The sequence below is a fragment of the Podarcis liolepis genome (genome assembly GCF_965112155.1).
Source record: "Podarcis liolepis genome assembly, chromosome: 6".
NCBI lineage: Eukaryota > Metazoa > Chordata > Lepidosauria > Squamata > Lacertidae > Podarcis > Podarcis liolepis.
The window spans coordinates 79,700,234-79,723,640 of record NC_139559.1 but is presented as its reverse complement, the minus strand read 5'-3'; the positions used below and the strand labels follow the sequence as shown (position 1 = coordinate 79,723,640).

General features: G+C 41.4%; 1 protein-coding gene and 1 long non-coding RNA gene across 7 annotated transcripts in view; both read left to right on the top strand.

Moving 5' to 3' along the window:
* VAV3 (vav guanine nucleotide exchange factor 3) overlaps nucleotides 1-11,669 on the top strand; it is a 215,160-nt gene extending 203,491 nt beyond the window's left edge. For 2 of the 5 annotated variants that reach the window (XM_083511039.1, XM_083511036.1), the window contains exons 26-28: nucleotides 993-1,076; nucleotides 6,615-6,766; nucleotides 8,412-11,669. In XM_083511039.1, the coding sequence (XP_083367165.1) occupies nucleotides 993-1,076; nucleotides 6,615-6,766; nucleotides 8,412-8,453 (278 nt within the window). In that variant the 3' untranslated portion in view covers nucleotides 8,454-11,669. Of the gene's footprint in view, nucleotides 1-992; nucleotides 1,077-6,611; nucleotides 6,767-8,411 lie in introns of all 5 variants that reach the window. The other 3 variants (XR_014527913.1, XM_083511038.1, XM_083511037.1) reach the window with 3 other exon arrangements.
* A 4,662-nt stretch (nucleotides 11,670-16,331) lies between these two features.
* On the top strand, nucleotides 16,332-19,390 carry LOC310710396. Of its 2 annotated transcripts, none has more exons than XR_014528033.1 (3): nucleotides 16,332-16,874; nucleotides 18,379-18,519; nucleotides 19,124-19,390. It is a non-coding gene; the product is annotated as an uncharacterized lncRNA (long non-coding RNA). The 2 variants fall into 2 exon arrangements; XR_014528034.1 differs by lacking the exon at nucleotides 16,332-16,874 and adding an exon at nucleotides 16,886-17,282.
* The last annotated feature ends 4,017 nt before the right edge of the window (nucleotides 19,391-23,407 follow it).

Below are 23,407 nucleotides of genomic sequence, written 5' to 3'. Positions count from 1 at the left end.
GCTGCTCACAACACAAAGTGGTACATCTATGTTAGGAAGTTTTTAGTGTCTAGCAAGTAGTGCCTAAAAAGTAACGATTGTGCGTACATTTTGCTGCCCTGTCGTGAACAGGAGTGTTGTTGAAACAACAATGCAACCAACTTCTGCGTGCATACATTTGAGAGAAAATCAGCCACAAAACTGGGAAGTTTGAATTCATATTATTTTGCTTGTTTATTCTAGAAGCCACCCCCAACTCAAAGTGACACACGTGTTTTCCTTTCCTTGCTTTTCCCATGCCCCAAATTAACAGTCCTGGGAGATAGGTTAGACTAAGAGAGAGTGGCTGATCCTATAAGCTTCATGGGTGATTGGAAGTCTGAACCTGATTCTTCCCCACCATAGTCTTGATGCTCTAAGCACTAACAATGCCAGACTGGCTTTCGAAATGCCCGCTCTTCCAAGGTGGAAGGCATGGACTAATGGCTTCATTCTGCACACTGTGCATTGATAATAATTCTGAGGTGGGGGAGGAAGTGGTGGGGAATGGAGCTATACAAGTGGAGGAGTTAGAGCAAATCCACAGCCTTTGTACCTCAGCTCGGTAAGAGGAGAAGAAAAAGAAAAAAGGAAGGCAGATTTTTGAGTTTGGGGAGTCTGAAAAAAACACCAAGTTTCTTCAGGGAAATCCATGTTTCTTGTTAACAGAGACAGCCACACCATACCTTTGAAACACTTTTCTACCATTTTATGAGGTATGAAGAATGCAGGGAACTGTAGTTTGTTGCAGGTGCTTGGAATTGCATAGGTCTGTGAGGCCAGCACCCTTAACAAACTACAGTCCCCTGGATTCTGTAGTTAAAAACAGAAGTGTTTTAAATGTATGGTGTGGGTTGCTAATATTTCAATATCATTTAACCAATTTTATCAGCAGTATTATATTACCAATATTATTTTATCAATATTTCAATGTCATTTTGCTTGTCTCTCTCTTTTTCCTTTCTTTCTCTAAGCCCCTTCTTTGTTCTGTGGGTTTTCTTTTGTAACTCCTCCAGACTACAGCTTTGTTCCCCCTTCCTCCACTCCTTTCTGGTCAGGTACTGCTTTACTGCTTTTATATTTCTTCTCAATTTGCTTCTGTTTTGCAAATAAAATATTTCTGTTTCTGTGTGCAGTGCAAGCTAGGGAAGGGACGGATTCTCCCCCTGCCCCCCCCATTTGAATATAATTTGACTAAACACCAAATTATGGTTTATAAAGATGGTCTCAAAGCCTTTTGAAAGTGACTTATTTCTGAACAGCTACTCCATGGCTGGGAAAATATTTAACCTGGCCAAACAAGTGAATGGGAAACCATTGCCATGTGATCTCACACACAGATGAACACATACAAAGTTTGGTTAGCCAATGTTTTCTCAGCAATGCAGGTGCTGCTCTCAAATAGGTGATTGCCATACATTTGTGAGAATGTTGAAAGGCCATCAAGGCTGATCCTGGAATAATAATATGCATTCAGAATTTGCAGTTCTACACAGCTGTGGCTGAACTAAGCCTAATATGTATGATCATGATGATACTATAAATAGCTGTTGAACATCTCAAATTACCATATTCTATCTGGACATAGTCTCAAAATCTGAAAACAATGCTTTTGTGAATCAAAATATTCGTCCCATCCCTATGTCAGAGCTTAATGCAACAGCATTCTTTGGTAAAATACTTCAGTCTAAAAAAACAACAACCTTCATTAGAGTTTTGCATGCACACTATCCATCTGTTTTTATTTTCTATGCATTTGTATTGTGTTTCTTATTCTCTTTCAAACTTTTATTGTACGTCAATAAGCATTTAGAATTTTTTAAGATGCCGCAAAGGGCCAAGTTTCTTTTTTCTTTTAAGAGCCCAGAGAGCTCTACGGATGTGACCTCTGCTGTTATATATCTATCTATTTATATTTACAGCTCACCCAGTCCTAAAATGTGTTTGTGTGTTGTGTGCGATATCAGTAAAAAAAAGGTCTTACATAGAGTGAAAATCATCACACGGTAGCTAAAAGATACCCTCCATAATCAAAGTGAGCATATTTTATTAGAAATACAGGATATAACGATCCATACCTAGGACTGCCAATCTGGTAGGTTAAAAATATGAGGAATTGATTCAAATATAGCCGGGAAACAGAACCTTTGGACCTCCAGATGTTGTTGGACAACAACTGCTGCAGACCTTGACCATTAGACATACTGGCTGGGGCTGATGGGAGTTGGGAATCCAACAACATCTGGAAGTCCATAGGTGCCCCATCCCTGATGAGATGGTTTGGTGGGCTAGGAGATGGAGGCTGACAAATGTAGTCTCAGTAGCAAAAGGATGGGTGGGAAAGAAACTTCCACAAACTTGAGGCAAATCTGCCAAATGGCAAGTAGGATGCACGACAGTCAACAACTTTGTTAGCTCCTCTGCTTTGCAAATCTTCTTAGGGCTTGTGGTTGGCTAACTGTTGTAGACACAGTGACTAAAAGAAGATTAGACATTTTTTTCTGGAGGTTACTGACAGCCACAATGGCTAAATGGAGCCTCTGTTTGTAGACCTGGTGTACGGGATACAAGTAACAAGGAAGGACTGGTGTCTTCATGACCTGTTTGTAGGCTTCTTAAAACATTCCTGGAAGCAGAATTTCAAAAAAAATCCTGGCTTAGTGGAACATCTGTCACAAAATCTTGCTTGATGTGAGCAACCCCTTACTTAAAGTCCTCCTTATTTAGCCTCTGTGCTTTCTTTGAGTTCCTGTCCTCATGGTTGCTGCTTTCCTCCTGACATAGTTGACATCTCCTTAAATGATGTAAGGGAAAAATTAGAGTATTTGACAATTTTAAGAATAATAATAAATAATAAAATTTTATTTATATCCCGCCCTTCCGCAGCCAAAGCCGGGCTCAGAACGGCCAACAACAGTAAAATAATACAACATTCTAAAATCATTTCATTATAAAATTAATTCAAATCAAATTAATGGCAACCATTGGGCTAGAGTTCTGTGCGGATTGCCAAAGGAGGGAGTCAGACTGTGCCTTGGCCAAAGGCCTGGTGGAACAGCTCTGTCTTGCAGGCCCTGTGGAAAGATGTCCCGCAGGGCCCTAGTCTCTTGTGACAGAGCGTTCCACCAGATCGAAGCCACAGCCGAAGAAGCCCTGGCTCTGGCTGAGTCCAGCCTAACGTCTCTGTGGCCCAGGACCTCCAAGATGTTTTTGTTTGAAGACCGTAGGTTCCTCTGTGGGACATACCAGGAGAGGCGGTCCTGTAGGTACGAGGGTCCTAGGCCGTATAGGGCTTTAAAGGTTAAAACCAGCACCTTAAACCTGATCCTGTACTCTACCGGGAGCCAGTGCAGCTGGTATAGCACCAGGTGAATGTGATCCTGTGGCGAGGAACCCGTAAGGAGTCTCACCGCGGCATTCTGCACCCGCTGGAGTTTCTGGGTCAGTCTCAAGGGCTCAACTTTGGCAAAAGTGTTGGTTTATGGCCAGTAGTGGACAATGTTTACATATTGGAAATGTAAGCGGTAATCAAATGGCAGATTCTCTTATTCCCTCCCCCTTCCTTTTCTCCCCAAAGTATTGATGTAGTCTTATATTTATAATACTGGCTGCTTAAAGGGATTGTGCATTAGGTACTATAATGACAAAAATAGGGCATAATTTATTTTCAGGCTGCGATTTTATATCAGGCATTTCAATTTTGGTCACCGAAGTGTGTACAGTTATTATTTTTTCCCAAAGTACAGTATCTATTACTGTTATGGGAAAACTGCCGCAGTGTGTAAAATATTGCCTTTTGGTACCATATGAGTCCACAATAAACTATGACACAAAAGCATGTGCAGCAATTTTGGAACGCAAATGGTGATCTTCATCATAGCTGTCTATATATTTTTCTCCTTTGGATGCCATTTTATATATAACTCTTGTGGTTTTAAATTGGGGAAAGCCAGTTCTTCTGTCTGCAATGGCCTTTTTGTTTTGTTGGGGTGGTGGCTGGGTGGTAGAAGTGCTTTCACCCCCCCCCCATGATGAAATAATTTGGGTTCAATAAATGTAACCACCACCACCCCTCCTCAGTTTGCTGTGATGATGATTGTACCTTTGCACCCAAGAATCATTTTTTGCAGTGATCTGAGAAATTTCTTTCCATCTTCACTGCTCTAGTTGGAATTTACATGAAGTCACTTTGCTTGACTTCTAAGACTAGCTTGAAGGGAGTGGCTTTGCCTCTCTCTGTCTCTCTTTCTCCACCATAGGATCAGCAGCCATTACTCTGGTCCACACCCCATCATTTCTTGAACTGCTTGGACATAGTGCCAATGATATTTTTAAAGTAGGGAAATGCAGATTATGGCATGCCCTTCCTCTTAGCTCTACCCACTGATTTCTTCCTGTTAAGGAAGGATTTTTTAAAAAACATCAGAATATATATTTTTAGCTGCTTAAAACTTTTTTATTTTCTGATAATTTTTAACTGTGGACTGATTTGGTTGTTGATGTTTTATAATGTATTTTCCCCTGCTGTTTCCAGGCTTAGGTTGCTAGCATTTGAGAGCCAGTGTGGTGTAGTGGTTAAGAGCAGTGGACTCGTAATCTGGTGAACCGGGTTCGATTCCCTGCTCCTCCACATGCAGCTGCTGGGTGACCTTTGGCTAGTCACACTTCTCTGAAGTCTCTCAGCCTCACTCAGCTGACAGAGTGTTTGTTGTGGGGGAGGAAGGGAAAAGGAGATTGTTAGCTGCTTTGAGACTCCTTAGGGTAGTGATAAAGCAGGATATAAAATCGAAACTCTTCATAATGCTGCAAATAATTCTTATTGACTTGATAGCACTATTCAGTCCAATTCCTGGTCCCTTGCATGTTTTTTTTTTTTAATCTTCTGCATGGCTTCATTCCTGAATATGAGCACAACAATGTTCAGTTTTGTCATCTAATCACTTTTCTCAAGCATCTTATCCTCCCTTCAAGAACAAAAACAGGGTTTCCAGAGTGAAGTAACATCCCCTCCACTTCCAGCTCAGTCACTAGAGCATGAGACTCTTAATCTTGGGGTTGTGGTTTCGAGCTCCATGTTGGACAAAAAATATTCTTGCACTGCAGGAGGTTGGACTAGGTGACCATTGTGGCCCCTTCCAACTCTACAATGATTCTGTACAAGTAGTAAGGCAGTCCTTGTGCTCAGGCTTGCAATCTAAGAGAAGTTATACAAAAGGAAGAAAAGGTTGGGGAGGGATGCAGGGAGGAAAGCAAATTGAATCAGCTAGTTAAATAGTTCTTGTAAGGAACAGCTGGAATGGAAACAGTTCATAAAGAGGAGGAGGCAGAACTTGCCAGTGTCTCAGCTGACCAAACAGTAGGGCCCCAGCAGCTCCTTCTCTCCTTCTGCCTTGCCTGGTCGAATGGCTGCCGCTAGACTAGATAACATGCTACCTAGATGATGTGTGATTTACGTCCTTTTTAAGATTCTGGCTTATTGCTTGTGATCATTAATGCCCCACTGATATATGCACACCAGCCTGTGTGGGAAGGAGGTGCTCATTTGTGATAATACTCCACATAGATGCAGTGTGTGTATTTGTGTATGGGGGGGGGAGGAGGGAAAGAGGGGAATTTAAAAGCCATTTATTTATTTATTTATTTAAATTTATACATAGAATAATAGAATTGTAGAATTGGAAGGGATCCCGAGGATTATCCTTGCAATGCAGGAATCTCAGCGAGATAATACATGACAGCACTTGATTGTTTTTTTTGTGTGTTTTAAAAAGCTTAAAAGCAGTTTACAAAGAGATAAAACAACTTTGACTGGCCCATGCCCTTTGTTTCTTACAGTGCATTCTCATGCATATTTGCTCAGAAATAAGTTCCGTGGGGTCTTATTATCAGGAAAGTGTGCCTAGAATAATTAGGCTTAGAATTGCAGGACGAGGAATGGGGGGAATGACTCAAGATAGAAACAGCAACACAAATTTATAGTGGAAACTTTTTTAAAATTCTAAGGCTCTTTCTCTGAGGTTATTCTGCTGTACTGCTAAGTGAAGTGATTAAAAAAAAAGTTGGGATTGTCTAATTACTTATACCATCCTGAACCTAAGCAGAGGTCCTTAGAAATATGTTCCGTTTATTTCAACAGAATGACCAACATCCAATGAGCCCCATATATGAGCAATTTGTGTATGTGTGTGGAAGTGTGTGTGCAAAGGTGCTGATTTTTTCTCTTTCTTTTTGCAACCCTTCATGTTACTTGGGAGGGTCTCCCAACATTTCACATGCAAAAGCCTCAGGGTGTGTGTAGAATAATACCTATGACCCATTTGGTTCCCAGTCAATGTACATTTAGGATTATTTCCCCTACTTTTTCTGGGTTTCTGTTTGGCTTTGTTTAAAACAAACAAACAAACAAAAGTCTAGTCAAGAAAACATCACACTGAATGGATTTCTTTTGCACTTTTTCATATGGTCAGCTTGCATTTCTGTGTTTAAAAATACATTTGCTTGCACTTGTACTACAGTTGTATGCCGTGCTGAAATAATTCAACAGCTACGCAGTTAGTGAATTTCTAATTATGTTGCCTTCCTGTGTTCCCAAGCAGTGCTGAGTCCCAAGGTTCTCGGTATAGCTATTGCCCGCTATGACTTCTGTGCACGAGACATGCGGGAACTGTCCCTGGTCAAAGGAGATGTGGTCAAAATTTACACCAAGATTAGTGCCAATGGCTGGTGGAGAGGTGAAGTAAATGGAAGGGTAGGTTTATGTTTTTGACAGCATACTTTTTGTATATTCCATGCTTTGAAGAATGTTAGCAAATGCTTCTTTAATTTTGTTCTGTTTATTTGAACTATTTTTTATCTTAACTTTCTGAGGTTTGAGCTGAAATACAGTGGTACCTCAGGTTAAGTACTTAATTTGTTCCGGAGGTCTGTACTTAACCTGAAACTGTTCTTAACCTCAGTGGCGTAGCGTGGGGGTGCAGGGGGGGGGCCGGCCGCACCGGGCGCAACATCTGGAGGTTAGGGTTAGGGGGCGCAAATTACTTGCCTTGCCCCGGGTGCTGACAACCCACGCTACGCCACTGCTTAACCTGAAGCACCACCTTAGCTAATGGGGCCTCCTGCTGCTGCCGCACCACCGGAGCCCGATTTCTGTTCTCACCCTGAAGCAAAGTTCTTAACCTGAAGCACTATTTCTGGGTTAGCGGAGTCTGTAACCTGAAGCGTATGTAACCTGAGGTACCACTGTATGCTATTCCTTGAGTCCCATTGTATTCAGTAGGGCTTACTCTAAGCGGAGATGCCCAAGGCTGCACTGTTAGGGCCTTTAACCAAACTAGAAAATAAAATACTTAAAATGAATAGTGCTCAACAATCAGAAAATTAAAATGGCATAAGCAGCAGCAATATAGCTTTCAAAACATTTCTATGGGAGACCAGGAGCAGCTCTACCTCACTGGTGAGTTCATTCCTGAGCCAGAGGTAAAGGCACCTGGAAGTGGTTCCAAACTGCAGAACTCAGCTGCAGCAGGGCTTGTCCAGGAAGAGGCTGTCTCAAAAGATGTGTGAGCCCCAGGCCACAAATGGCATAAAAGTAAGCACTGTCACTTTAAATTTAGTCTGGAAGCAAACCAATATCAAGTGTTGCTGATTGCAATTCCAGCTTAAGCATTTGAGTTGTCTTTCAGGGCAGTCCCCCCATAAATCACATTGTGGAAATCAGTTTTAGGCATGATGAAAACATGGGAAACTGTATGTGAGCATGGTAGACACTTCTTCTCAAAGACAGTGCAAAGCCAATGCAGTTAATGGAAGATGCCTCCAGTCCCATGCTAGTCTTAGGAGCAAGACAGATGCTTCAACCACTGTTTTGTTTGCTTGAGTAGTGTTCAATGTCTTGAGTGCATTCACAGTCCTTATTGACTATACAATGAGTGTAATTTAACCTTCAGTTTTCTGTGTAGAGGGTACACACACACACACACACACACACACACACCACACTCAGTCATATGAGTGCCCACTTGCTGCTTGAAGTGGTAGAAGCAGGTCTGCTGCCTCATTTGCTGAGTACTGAGTCTGTGCTTGGCATGATTGTATTCCTGTCTCAGCTGAATGCCAAAAGTTCCTGAATTGCTAAATCTAATATTGGCAGTCAGCCCTATGTCTGATCATATTTCTATTTTTTGCACGCTTTGGGTCATTAACTTGATATCTTTATCCAGAGAGACGTTGAATGCTTTGCCACAAAAATTAGTTTGTCGCACCCTTTTCATCCCCTTTCTCACTGTTGTGAATCATACCTAATTTGAACAGGTGGGTTCTAAAGAAAATTATCCTGTGCCAAAGGAATATCAATTTAATATGTTGTGCCTTTTCTTTCCTGATGTTCCCTTTAGGTGGGTTGGTTTCCCTCAACGTACGTAGAAGAGGATGAATGATTTGGAGTCCTAGCTGGTACTCTCCATCATAAACTTCAGGGACTGTGAATTTCAGCCATCTGCAAAGCATTATTCGTCTTGTTAAGTATTTGAAATGCAGCGCTCCTGTCTGTTAAAACCCTCCAGTCTTAACACTGGGATTACTGAAGAAGTTTGTGTTGACAGATTAATATCTCACTCAGATCTGTGCAAAGAAGCAAACTGCCTGCCCATCACCACTGGGGACCAGTTCAAAACTCTAACTTCACCTTCCTGAAAAATCTCTTCAAAACAGACTTTTTAAAAAATGCTTCTTTTCATTCCATCCTGCTGTACACATTGAATACTAAGTATGGGTATCTATTTACTAACCTTCATTTCTTTTTTCTTTTCCTGTTAGCTAACATCTCTGATGGCATTAGGAGATGAAGGCTTGCTTTATTGTTGCCTACCATAGCTTCCAGGAGGAGCGGGGGGGGGGGGAGTTTTAGCATTCCAGTAGTCATGTGGTCAATATTATTTGTCTTGAAATATCCAGCAGCAGCAATTAACCTTGCCAATGACTGCATAGCCATCAAGGATGCAGCCTCTAAACACACTTTATGGGGACTAAGCTAAATTCAACACAGCTCTGTGTGTAATTCTGGGGAGGAAAAATACAAAGGAGTTCAGTCTTTAATTCGATGGGTCATTTTAACTGGCTTGTCTGTGTCTGTGTCTGTGTCTGTGTCTGTGTCTGTGTCTGTGTCTGTGTCTGTGTCTTTTTCTTTTCTTTTCTTTTAAAAAAAGTTTTATGAAACAGCAAACTTCAGGAAGTGTTTTGTGGGTTACCATACAGTTGCGTTAGAAAAAGGGATTCCATAGTATTTAAGGTTACAGATTCCTAGCACAAAATATTCCATACAGAACAGTGATTTTAAAATGCACACATCCATATATTTTGCAAAATTCCATGTACCTAGGAGATGTTATGCTTTTATGGATAAATCTTTGGGCATGGTTTGATATTCTACCTTGGCCATTATTGAAAGCTCTGCTAATATGCAAGATCCCTCTCTCTCTCCAGTTGCCTTACTTGTCTCAGTGGGACCAGTAATAATATAAAAAGTTGTGCTGTGTACTTAAAGAAGGTGATATTATTACAGAAAGCAATTTGTGAGAGATGTTTCCTCCTCCTCTCCCGCACCCCTCCCCAAGATGAACTGTGCTTTATTTCTGAGACAAATGGGTAATTTCCTCATTCACTGGCTTTCATTATTGGGGTGGACTCAGATTTTTTTCACTATAAAAGTAAACTGCAATATTTGGGACAAGTTGATAAGCTCTTTGCAATTTCTAGGACACTAACAATCAGATCTCTCAGGGTTCTCGCCTTCATGTTCCATCCCTCAGTTTTGTCAGGCAGAGAGCAGAAGTGCAGAACTGTATAGGAGAGCAAGTAATTCCTGATGCCCAGCTCCCAAGAGTTAGAACAGTAGACAATTATACCACACACAACACTTAACGAGAAAATATTCAAGGAGATTGTCTGGCAAATACATAGGGTGGAATCCAAAGGATCTGGTGCTTCCTGAACTGATTGAGGACCCAAATTTCCCATACCTGCACCTCTTTCACCAAGAAGCTGCTCCTGAAGGTCAGAGCATACTTCCACCATGGGTTCCCTACTTGTGAGAAGCTGCAAGCAGAAGTCAAAACCAAAAAAAGTTCCTGCATGTGCAAAAGCACTCTGGATTAACAGGGAGGACCTCTTGGATCCACCATCAAGGGGGGGGGGACCACATCTCTGGTTGATGTTTCGCCTGAGTGTCATTACCCATAAAATTAGCAGAAGCCTTGGAGAGTTTTGTTCCATCTCACAAGGTTGTGTATTGTGCCTAGAGACCATCCCAACTTGGTGCACACAGCCCATTCTGTCCCTCTCCCCCCCTTGCCATTCCTAATGCTCACAGTTGAATGCTTGGCCCATTCAGTTGCCAATTGATCCAGAATTTGCAAGGCCTCTCCAATCTGCCCCCATTAAGGAGCTTGTCATCAAGCAAAGAGGATATCTCTGTGTATACCTGTAGCATACAGAAGTTCAAAATGATGTCAACTTTGATTTTATTGAATACATTATTTTGGTGGAACCAGCTGCAGCATTTGTAAAAGATTGCAGAAATGTATTTTATAAAATGACCTGATCTTAAATGTTAGATTAGGAATGCTCCCCTGGTGCTTTTTTTCTGTACTAACTAGTTTTGTCTAGTGGACTTGATCTCTAAATGGGCAAAATTGCTTTACCAAAAGCTATTGCTGACTTTTAATGGGATATGGTTTTGTCTCTAGGTCTGTGAAACGTATTGTGCAGTGTCATCAGTGTTTATCTGTCTTGTAGAGGGAGAATCAGCTTAAGGTAAAGATTAAGAAATGTATCTTTTCAAGAAAAGATTTTGATTAATAGTTTAGGTAACCTAAAGTTGCTGTTTGCTAATTTTTGCAACTCAGGGGCTTAATGGAACTCAGTGAAGTCATGTCATATCTAAATACTTCCCTCCTATTCATGCACCTCGGCCCAGCAGTTCTTTAGGGGCAGGGGATTTCCACTTGTGAAAGAGCTTCTGCATTAACTTCAGCAAGAGAAGAGAAGCAGCTTAGTATGTGCAACTGAAGTGGTCAGTTTTCAACCGCAGATAAACACCTTGCTCATCCATTGGTTCCATAAATCACTCTCTCCACCTGCCAGTTATAACAAGGAGGGACTTCTCTTTGTTTCACAGCAGTGGGGAGGAGATGGGAGGGGAGGGTAAGGGTGGACCAAGGCTCCATCTTCTTTTACTGCTGCATATCTCTTAAGGGTTGAACAGAGTCTCTGGATTGTAACTTTGCAATCCAGCACGAAACCTTTTGCACTGCCGGGCTTTCTCTTCTCTTTCCAGGATAGCGAATGTAGGAGCTGAGTCATTCTGAAGCTCTGTGTGTGCACCTACAGAACTCTGGACAGGACTGTGCTTGTTGTGTTGTTGTTTGTAATGCCCTGTGTTGAATAAATTAAATGCTGCATTGTATTATATTTCAAATACCAAAGATTTAATATGCCAGAGCCATTGGTTCCCCCCCTTCTTTCTGCAATGCATTTTCTTTTTGCCTCTCTGTCTGACCTTGCTCTCACTCAGGGAGCTGGGGCAGTACTTTAATTTGTAATATTGTGTAAATATGTGAATATATTAATAAACTGGTTAATTTCTTGTTTAATGACTCAGATCTTATGACTGGTTATATCGCAAAGGCTTGGCTTGCTATTTTGTAAAGGTTCCTTATTATTCCTAACGTGTCTCATATCTTTCCAGAAACATATTGAACACTTGATTATGCATTGTTTTGTAAGGTTCAGTTATATTTATATATGAGGCCATCAGAGCTCAGCTGAAACATCAATTCCAGCTTCATAGCTCTTTCCACGGGCTGCAAAGTTGAGCTCTCCTTTTGTCATTGTTGGTCCAGCTGTTGTAGGTGGGAAGAGAAAAGGAAGAAGTCAATCTTCTTTACTTATAATCTGCTGTTCTTAAATGCTTTGGTCTTATCATTGGTATTGTGCATTTTTAGTTTTTATTGTTTATTCTTTCACTATGCTAATCTCTGTAAGCAGCTTTGTGTGTTTTTATAACAGAGAGGTAGGATAAAAACAATACTTTTTGCAAGTCTGAGGCTAAGAAATATACTAACACAATATTGGAAAATGGCTACTAACTTAATTGTAGAGGCATGATGGGATAGATCCAGGCATAGGCAAACTCGCCCCCCCCCCCAGATGCTAACAGGACCAGTGGTCAGGGATTATGGGAATTGTAGTCCCAAAACATCTGGAAGGCCGAGTTTGCCTATGCCTGGGATAGACTATGGAATATAGCCCTTATGGGGAAACTAACAAAGAATCTTAGAGCAATCAGGGACATAAAAGACTGAAAGCAATTTTGATATGGCATTGCACAGGTTTATTCAGCACACTGGAAAGGACATTGTCCCCTTAAATACCAGGTACCCACCACTCACTCTGGGACAATCTATTAAGGTGGAGTGTAGAAGACACTTAACTGATGTAATCAACTCTAAGCTATTACACAAACCTGCTTATTGTCTGACTATTATTTACATTGTACAGTATGTGCAAAGAATGTTTGTTGGAGGTAAGGATTGTTTGTTATATGTATTTTCAAAGACCAGAGGTTAGTGAGCACAATTGCTTGGGCAATTGGGAAAAGCTTCCTTACTTTCCTGCTCAGTACATTTCTCAGCTGTGAGAAAGAGGCGCTTTTTGTAGCTATGAACAATGACAGAATAAACAATAGCAAAATAAATTTGGGGAGGACTTTAAGGGGGCATTTTGTGCTGTGCCTCTGCCAAATTCAAGCCGAAGAAGTACCTCAGTGATATTTTGGCTACTCTGATTATACCTGCTCATTATTTAACATTTTCTCCTGTGGATCAGCAGGTCAGCAGATCCTGTGGATCTCCAGGTCAGCAGTTCCACCAGAAATTGCATCAAGGGTTCATCAGCAATGGCAGATAAGCTTCTCTGAAAATCAGTGTTGCCCATCACTATTAATTGTCCAGTTCTTCGATTTTTAAGGACCGTTTGGTGTGTTCAAGTGGGCCAAACAGGGCCTCACAAGAGCTGAATATACACCACAGAAGAAGACCCAGAATCCTCTGCAGCACAGCTGGGGTGCTGTGCTGATCAAGCTAATGCAGAAAGAAATTCTTTTGAAAGCAAAACGTTTGAAAACTGCTGATCTATGTCATCACTGTGAATTAATGGAATATTTTTCTTATACTACTATTAATTGCTTAGCCATACCTTTCATCCATTAATTTCTTGATTTGCCACATCAGTAAGATCCTAAACAAGATACCTTGTGCTAAATATCTCTCTCTCTTTCATAGCTCCATTCTTTTGGCACACAAGTTCAAATCTGAAAAGATCTTCTGACCCTAGGAATCATTCCCTGGGCTTTTAAAAGCCTTCTTTTATGTCCCTGCAAAACACAGTTCTGAAATACAGTCGTCTTTTTTCTTTCTTTTTAAGGCTTAGCTGATGTGGAAGACTCTCATCTTCCTTTCATAATGATGATGATGATGTTGAAATTGCTCATTTTGGAAGCCAGAAAATATTAGCAAATTATCACAGAGTCAAGAAAACATGAGAACAACCCTGCAGGATTGCCACACCAAGTTCAGATACCTAGGGGTACAAATAACCAGAAACCTCAATAAATCATACCTCCCCAACTACAAGCCCCTGTGGCGACAAATAAACAAAAACCTACATAGATGGAACAACATGAATTTCACTCTCTCAGACAAAATAGTCATGATCAAATTGATCACCCTCCCAAAACTAACCTACCTATTCCAAACCCTCCCAATCTGTATTCCCCAAACCCAACTCCACAGATGGCAGAGAAAACTACACTCCTTTATCTTCTCATACAAAAAACCAAGAATAAGCCCCAAATTCCTGCACCTCCCCACCTCAGAAGGAGGATGGGGAATCCCCAACATAGAAGCATATTACATTGCCAACCAAATATGCCATATAATCCCATAATCTAAAAATGTTACATGGGGGGGGGGGGAGGAGAGACATTGCACACACTTTTGTAAATCAATAAAATTTTTAATACTACTACTACTACTACTAATAATAATAATAATAAACCCACCCCTGTATGATTAGACCAAGATCTATCTATGGTAGCGGCATCCTTTTTCAAACCATAGGGGGCCAGATACCACCACTAGTAGTTGCCCATGGTTTGTCACCAGCACTTGGTATTCAAAGTAATACTGCTTTTGAACATGGAAGTTCCACCTTATCATGACCAATAACCATTAGACCTGTCCTCCATGACTCTGTATAAGCTATGTAAGTTAAACAATGTGTTTAACTATCTTGAATCTGCTACCAGTCAGATGTGATTGACTGGTTCTGAGTTCTGGTAGAATGAGAGTGCATAACGGAGGACACATTTTGTATCTTTTCTTGAGAAATGAACACATATCAAATTACACTTGTCCGTCCATCCATTCATGCGTGCTTTGTATGCTAGGAATATTTTGAGATAAATGCATGACCCATAACTGAGAAGAAAAAAAACACACTGGGAATTGCAGCGCTTGTGGGATTGTTCAGAGCTGAGTGCCAGTGTTCCAACCCATAGACTGGATCCTCTGAGTCCTTGCCAGTCATTGAAATGACTGGAAGGCATTTAGGAGTTTATTATAACCCTATTGTCTCTTGCTTTGTACATGTATGCCTGTCTGTGGCTGTATGTATTATATATACACATGCACTATCTCTGCCCATTATGAGATGTAACCAATAAAGGGCAATGAGAGCCAGTGTGATGTAGGATACAGAGTACTGGAGTGCTGGATTTGAGGTGATGTGAGATTATATCACCGTTCCATCGGTGGCGCATTCAAAGATGCAACTCACTACCTTGATGCCATGGTTATTGAGCGTTGGATATAGCTTTCTGTGAGCATATTTTCTTTATAAGGATAAAGATGGCCTATGGATACTGTCCTAAGCTCCTTATTTATCACAAGTGTGCTAAATGAACAGACTTAGGTCACTTAAATGATAAAGAATAATTGCAGGACAGGTGTTAACTCTTAAGCTTGTGCTTCACATAGTACTTATAAACACAACAAATACTTGAGTCAGAGGATAATAAGCATTTATCCAGCAATACAGTATACCCATATTTACTCAAGTCTAATGCACCATTGAATCTAATATGCTCCTCAGTTTTCAGAAGCTTGAAACCAAAAAAAAGAAAAGAAAAGAAAAAAAGCACTTGTTGGCAAATGTAAAAGTGCAATTGAATCTAATGCACACCTTAATTTTCGCAATGTAATTTGGCCAAAAAAGGTGAGCATTAAATTTGAGTAAATATGGTTATAAGCATACTCCTTTTGTCATCATCTTCTGGAAGACCACAAAGAGATAACCTCCGTATCTGAACATGTGCATAACTTTCTTAATTAATAATCTGCAATCCCATATATGCATTTCTTTAATTGAAGAAGCCTTATAACATTTTCTTCGAGTATAAATGAAAATTATTCATTGTCAGAAGCCAACCATTCATCTTGTCAAAAAGACATACGATGTTAGCTTAAGGGCGATTTCTAATAACGACATAAGTGACATTTGCCTGCATGGCATTGGCAAGGCTACACATATATCTTTGTCAAACTGTCAGAATTCGCATGTGCTAACGTTTGGGCAGTTTAAAGAGCAATGAAGTACTAATTGTAGCCCAAAGTTGATATCATTTGTCTGCAATCGTCCTTCCCCTGCACTCAAATTTTGCCTACCACATTAACCAAGAATTGTTTTGATGTGTGGGTTTATAATGGCCACTAAAACGAGCCAAATAAATACTGGATTGCCAAGCATTTTATAGGCACTTTGGGTGTTCTGTGGACTGGACTGAATAGCCCTGTAATATACACAGATGCTTTTAACTTTCCCTCTTCCAGTTCCCACTGCTTGTGCCTTAAACATTTTACACTCTTACTTCTCTTAAATGTTTTCCAGATCAAACTAGTAACTGGCAATATGTTCTTCCATCCAACCCTAAATTCCTTTTCCTTTTCCCTTTCTCATTATTTCTTCTTTGAACTATAGCACTCATTATTACATTTATTGTGAAACAAGAAATACAAAAGTAGCATCCCCGTTGCAACATTGCCATCCCCGCTGTAACTTACGGGGAATATTTGCTGTGTGGATTTGTGCCACCCATAAGCCGACCCCCACACTTGTGCATCCCATATATGCAACACGGAAACATTCAAACACACAGGCTCTACCAAGCAGTCTAGTAGTGGGCAGACCATCATTTGTAATTGGGCTCAGCCTAACTCAGATGTCTTCTTAAGAAGTTAGAAAAAGCCCAATTCAACCACATCACTTTCTCAAATAATCAGGAACATGAAGGGGTCGTGTTCATTCCACTGTTACATATACTGTTCCAGTAGCATCACACAAGACCTAAGAACCATCCCGGGACTCCTAATGCCCAAGCTGCAGCACATCTTATTGACTGTATTGGGTAGAAGTCAATTAATTCCCATTGCACCGGTGGAAGAGCTTCTAATCAAGTGAGTGCCTCCACTAGTGGATGAGGCAGGGAAGCAATTTTTGCTGGTTTGTTCATCACTCAGCAGAACTTCACACCATCTTCCACCCTGCTCCAAAGAATCCCCCAACTATCTGAATATGATTTTTTAAAATTTGTCATTGGGGCAAAAATTGCCTCCCCTCCTTTTTTGTTGGCAGAGGCATCTGCAGAATCAGAAGCTGCCGGGAGACCTGCAAGGAAAGCAACTGGATTCCATCAGCTATACAGAATGTTTTTTAACTGCATGTCACTAGGGAAAATGCTGTAGGTGTGTGGGTAGATATTTTGAAATAAATAATAAGCTAGTTTAAATATCTGGCATAGATATATCTTTGATCTGGAGAATAATGAATCTCAGCTGGTTCAACTTTTCCATCCCTTGCAGCATGTCAAAGTCAAACTCCACCTGCCAAAATTCCTGCCTCTGCAGAAGTGCTTAAACAATAACAACCTTTTTGCATTTACTCACCCTGCAAACATACTATATGCTTCTTTTGTTTTGACCCCTCCCTTCCTTCCCAAAATAGTTTTCACTTTAGAATTCTCCAAACCTTGCAAGAAATAATCTAGTTAACCAAACAGCCAGATTACCGATAGCTGCATTTTAATCTTTCCAATTATGCTTCAGCTTGTCTCATCAGCATCCAGGACTGAAACCAGCACCAGATCTAATTAGGTGAAATAATTGCATCTTACATTGCTCCAGACTGTTTTGTGTTTTGTTTAAATGATAATGCAGTCATTAGCATGCTTGCTTGTATCTGAGGGGGCATACAGATGTTTGGTTAATAGACTGAAATGTTCCTGGTGACCACAAGATGTCAGCCTTACCTGAGCAAGAGCAAATGGTTGAAGAATCATTCTGCTCAAAAGAAAGGGAGTAGTATTTAATTTGCTAGCTTTTTGTTTGTTTGTTTTAAAAAATCTATTATTTTAAAATTCTACGATTCAGAATCATGCCTCAGTTAAACAACTCAGTGGTTTAATAAAATAGGACACTTTTAGCTATCTGAATGTTGGGTTATCCTGTCCAGTGGTGAAAAGACAATTGGAACTTTACCAGTTTGGCATTAGTGAGGGGGACAGGAATCCACCTAGTACATCTCCTGCAATCATTGCAGCACTGTGCTTGGAAAAACTACAATTGCTCATGTACTGGTAGTGGTAGTGGCGCCCGCCCTGTGGAACGCCCTCCCACCAGATGTCAAAGAGAACAACAACTACCAGGCTTTTAGAAGACATCTGAAGGCAGCCCTGTTTCGGGAAGCTTTTAATGTTTGATGTATTATAGTATTTTAATATTCTTTTGGAAGCCGCCCAGAGTGGCTGGGGAAGCCCAGCCAGATGGGCGGGGTATAAATAATAAATTATTATTATTATTATTATTATTATTATTATTATTATTATTATTATTATTATTATTACTGTATTGCCTTTGCTGCAACAATAAAAGGAATAGGACTGTTGCTTAAGGTTATAATCCTAAAACATGCTTATTAGGAGTAGTCCAGCTGAACTCAGTCAGATACCTGAGCTTACATGGTTGGCATCACTTTATTTCTGCAGTTGTAAGCCCACATGTCGGTGGTGCTGGGGGCAGTGCTATTGAGATAAATGGGGAATCATTTCCAGGTAAAAATGGCATTGGGGTGAGTACCTAGTACTGTATAGGACTAGAGGCAATCCAGTGTAGCTAGAGATCATGAGAAGGCCTGAAATGCAAGAGATGTGCTTGTTGAATGTCTGCTGAGTGCTTCTCTGCTACTTTGCAGATGCATGACTTTTATGCCCTTGCAGTCCATGTGAGCTAAAATGGAAAAATGAGCACAAGGAAAGATGGCAAGGCTCCTGTACCCTTTAACTGTCATGTCAACAAACAGAAATTCAACTCCTTTTATCTATCCGCTTTAATGGTAAGCAAAACTCCCCATTTGCCTGACTTCCGTTGGAGGGGGCGGGGGAAGAGCATGTCCTCCATGTGTCCTGATTTTTCAGGGACAGTCTCGAAATTACGAAAGCCATCCCTAAATGTCTCTATTTCCCCAGCCAGTACTGCTGCTGCCAAGCCCAGGGAGAAGGAGGATGAACCGGCGCTTTGAATGTTCTTGGAATATCTTAGGAATGTTGGAGGGTATGGAAGAGCCATGGAAAAAAAGGAACTAGTGTGAGCAGCTGCAGCAACCTGGGGCTTCTTCTCGCATCAGTGCATTTAAAAGCAAACTGAATGGAGAAAGGTAGTGAGACATATTGTACCTACTAAAGAGCTCAGAAACAATTTCCTTTACCTGGACTTAGGCCTTTTCCTGTGGAATAGTCTGCTCACGAATAAAGGCGTCCTTACAAGTGAAGCAACGGAACACCCCCTGCCTCACATTACCATCCTTAGGTTGTAATCTGGCAGCCCTAAATTTAGCAGGGGAGGGCCACTCTTATGAAAAGTTTAGTCAGAGGGACAGAGTGGGGTTTTTTTAATGTAAAAAAGTACTGCGTCTTGACACTTCATTCCTGTCATTTCAGGTTTTTGCTCACCCATGGTCGGGTGTAAAAACAAACCAATGCATTATCCTCTCTGTATATTCTGTTCCCATGACATCAACATCATTCCTTTAAAGCAAGCAAGCGGCTTCACCCAAAGAAGGTTGGAGCTGTATTTTATTATGAGTTTTGCAGATCTGTGAGGCATACACTACAGTTTCCAGGATCCTTTAGCGGAAGCCAAGTGCATTAAGTGCATGCTGTGGATGTGACCTTGAACATACAATGAGGTAGAGCTGAGTTGATGAGGCTGAGGGTTTTATTTATACAAACAAACGGCATGTGCAGTTTATTAAATAAGTAACGATCAACGCTGGCATAGTGGCTGCTTGTGTGCCACATAAAAGAGGGCTTGGATTTGCATAAAATTGCACACTAATTTTATATGTATTGATGCAAATTTAGAAACAATTGCTATAATTTAAATAGAAATATGGTGCACGTCACCACAGTGGGGAAGACTGGGACCAGCTGGCCTGTGTGCCTTTTCAGTGTGCTGTCCGAGTGCTCTCTGTTGATAGGCCTCTTGAAACACCGTGCTCTCCCTTCTTACTGTTCTTTATCTCTAAACAGGGCTTGGACTGGACTGGACTGGACAGGCAGCCCTTCAAACAGAGGGCACCTTCATACAGAGGACTGCCCTCAGCCCTTCACACAGAGGACTGACTGCATAAACTGGGACACCTTGCTACCCTCCACCCAACTTGAACAAGATAAAGCTAACTGAGCACAGTAAAAAAAAAAAAAAAAAAAAGCCACAGTGAGGGCCTTCTTGCGGCAACCATTCAAATGCTACTGAAAAGCATGACAAATTAGAGAAAATTAAAGTCTCTTCTTTCTCTTCCACAGCAATACAATCTTAAGTACTGCGGCTCAGTTAAACAGATTACATACTCAAATGTTTTATCCTTTCAGCTATACATTTGACTCACATTGAGTTCATTTAAATGGCTGAAATGTGACGAATCGGGCCTGAAAGGGGAAAAAAAAGTTTGGTAATGTGTTTGAGCGAGAGCTTGAAATGTCATTGTTTTCTTGCTCTCTCTCCTCCCCCCCCTTTTCTGTTTATCTTTTATTCTGTAGTGAATGGAAAGTCGTGTTCAGTCAAAGGCCTCACTTTATTATGATTTATGGGTCAATGATATTGCAATTATATCACTTTTTTGCCCAGTGCCTTTCCCCTTTCTTTACAGACAGAGAGGTGTGGGCGGGGGCGGGCTCTCTCTTTCTTTTTCTCCATTTCTATTTTCCCTTGCTCCTTTGCTTTAAAAAAGCTGCTAAATGTATACATGCCGGTCTGGCAAAGCACTTCCTTACAGAGAAAGTGCATGGACCTAGTCATGGCACCACATGCAAGGTTAATGCTGAAAATGGCAACCCTGTGCTTTGTTACCCCAGCTATGGAAATGTGTGAAATCGTGCCATGCACACTTCTCTCATCCTCCAGCCTGGCATGAAAGCAAAGAAACCATCACCATATCACACGGTCATATCAATCATTCCCGTAACTAGACTATGGAGACAGAAGGAGTGGGGGACTCAGCAGGGCTTTGTCATTTTTAGTGGCAACCTTGGGGAGGTATTTTGTTCATTCAGTGAATGTGTGAAGTGGGTGACAGGAATATACCTTCTGCCCATGCCTCCCACACCAATGAAGCTGCTGGTCATGCTGCCAGTACCCTGCAAGTGCATAAGGCTCCTTCACTCCTGACTGGCCTATTTTGGGGGGAGAGCACTCTGTGCATACAGCCCCCTTCCTCCTTAACAATAAACCTCTGGTTTCCTGGTAAGTAGATTCATTGGCACAGGAGGGTCATGGCAAAGACACGAGGGCTTTTGTATGAACTCTTTTTATGCTTGTCTACTTCCAGCCCCAGGCTACTGTTAAAGGTACAGGAGGAAGGAATTGTTGGGAAATCAAGCATTCCTAGAGTTGTTTTCGTAACAGTGAGAGAACTTCTTATGGACAGAGTCACATATGCAGAGAGTTTGTTCATATTATTACAGAAAGCAGAACTGCATGTCTCTCAGCCATCTTTTAGTCTCAGTCCTTCCTTTTAGTTTCAAAAATGAGCATTTTAAATATATTTTTTTAAAAAAATTATATAGCGCTTGACTGTGGAAGTGGTTTACACAAAAAATCACCAAAATCATTTGTTTAGATCCACTCTGCACGCTGCAGTTACTGTGTGAGGCAATAAGAAGCAGTCATCGGGTTCCCAAAGCAACCTGTTTTCTAACATATTTAATAATCAAAAGTAGGCAATTAGGTACCTGTAATTACACCATGGTCCCAATAAGCTCCTTGGTGGCCTAGATGTTTTGTTGGTATAATCTGCAAAGTTAAAAAGGAGGTATTCCTTGAGGAATCACAATCATCATCTAGACACATAGAGCTAGGTCAAGGATTCTAAATCAGAGGCAATGATCCTGAGCCTTTAAAAATTAAGCACCTCCTTCATTTATGTTGCTCGTGGAGGGTGTGAAAGCTTTACTTTCAGCTATCCTTCTGTTCCCCTTCACACACACCCTATGTCACATGACACCACATTCACTGGGGTCCCCTGACCTATGGGGGAGAGGATGGGACAGGAAAACCACCTGTTTATCCTCTTTCACCAGTTTCTCTAGAGCTAACCCATTGTTAATAATTTATTCCATGCATTATCACAATGGCCCTTCAAGGAAGGTTTGTGTTACTACTACCTGCATATGATAGACTGAGATAAAACTGGCTTGCCTCAAATAGTGGCTCAGGTAACTCTTAAACTGGGGCTTCACCTGTGCCGAAAAAGGTAAAGGACCCCTGACAGTCACGAACGACTCTGGGGTTGCGGCGCTCATCTCGCTTTATAGGCCAAGGGAGTCTGCGTTTGTATGCAGACAGTTTTTTTGGGTCACGTGGCCAGCATGACTACGCTTCTGGTGCAACGGAACACCGAAACCAGAGCAGCGCATGGAAACACCATTTATCTTCCCACCAGAGTGGTACCTGTTTATCTACTTGCACTTTTTTGACGTGCTTTCGAACTGCTAGGTTGGCAGGAGCTGGGACCGAGCAACAGGAGCTCACCCCATAGTGGGGATTCGAACTGCTGACCTTCTGATCAGCAAGCCCAAGAGGCTCAGTGGTTTAGACCACTGAGCCTAGCTCAGTTCATCTGTGCCTAGCTGACTCCTAAAGCAATTTGTTGCTGTGTGGAATATGCAGGCCAATCTTAGGCATGTTTAGTAAGATGTAATTGTGCCAGAAGTAGGCTTATGTAGGAGCATAGCCGAAGGCTAAGAAACAGAAAGATTTCATTGACTCTGCTACCAATGGACCTAGAAACCAGCCTTCTTATTTCCCAACCCAGTGTTCAGTGCACCGGCCTGCTCTCACGCTCACTTCAAACCAAGAATGGAGAGAAACAGCACAGTCAACAATACATTTGGTATTTGTTAGAAAGCAAGTGTATTTCCCTGTTGGCTGCCTAGTTATCTCACAATAGTGTTGTAAATAATTGTTCTGAGGGTGGGTGGGGTGGAGGGCAGTGCTTTTTATCAGAAAAAAAAATCATGTCAGTTAAGATAGCTCAGTACAAAATGCTTATGTAGATTAAGACGGTTGTGGTGATGCAGCGGACGGCAGCAACTGCGGCGGCGGCAGGCAAACAAACAAACAAGCAAACTGCAGGTGCAAACAGCTTAATTTGGAGAACTTCATTCTCCCTCTGGATTGAAACGGTATCCACTATGCTGCCCTTGCTTTTGAAATTAAGACATTTGTCACCAGCAGTGCTGTAGCTGTGGGAACGTTTGAAGGAAGATAATTTCTATTCTGCAATAATGCACAACAAAAGTAGAAATGCAGGAGGAAGAAATGGCCCTGGGAAGGCAAGCCTTCTGGGGTTATTTTTGTCACTTCCCCACGTGGAACTGTCCCCCCCTTCTGACTCGAAGCCCATTCAAATGGGCTGCAGTTACAGTTGCTGAGTTCTCACCTGGAACTGGTGACTTGAAATAGGGCTGAGGCAACAAGAGAGGATTCAACCAGTTACCTGGCCTGGTCCTACTATTAAGTGGGATGAAGTGGCTTTTAGGTGGTTGGTGAACGGTAACCAATAAAGAACAGCAAATTGATAATTATTTTGTTATTGTAATGATACTTTTACCACCATGGGGAAGTTGCAAGTTGGACTATTCTGCCTTGGCCATCAAAACGTCTTGGGCTGCCTCTACCTTCCTACTGCAAGAAGTTTCCTTATAAAGTGTCAGATTCTTGAC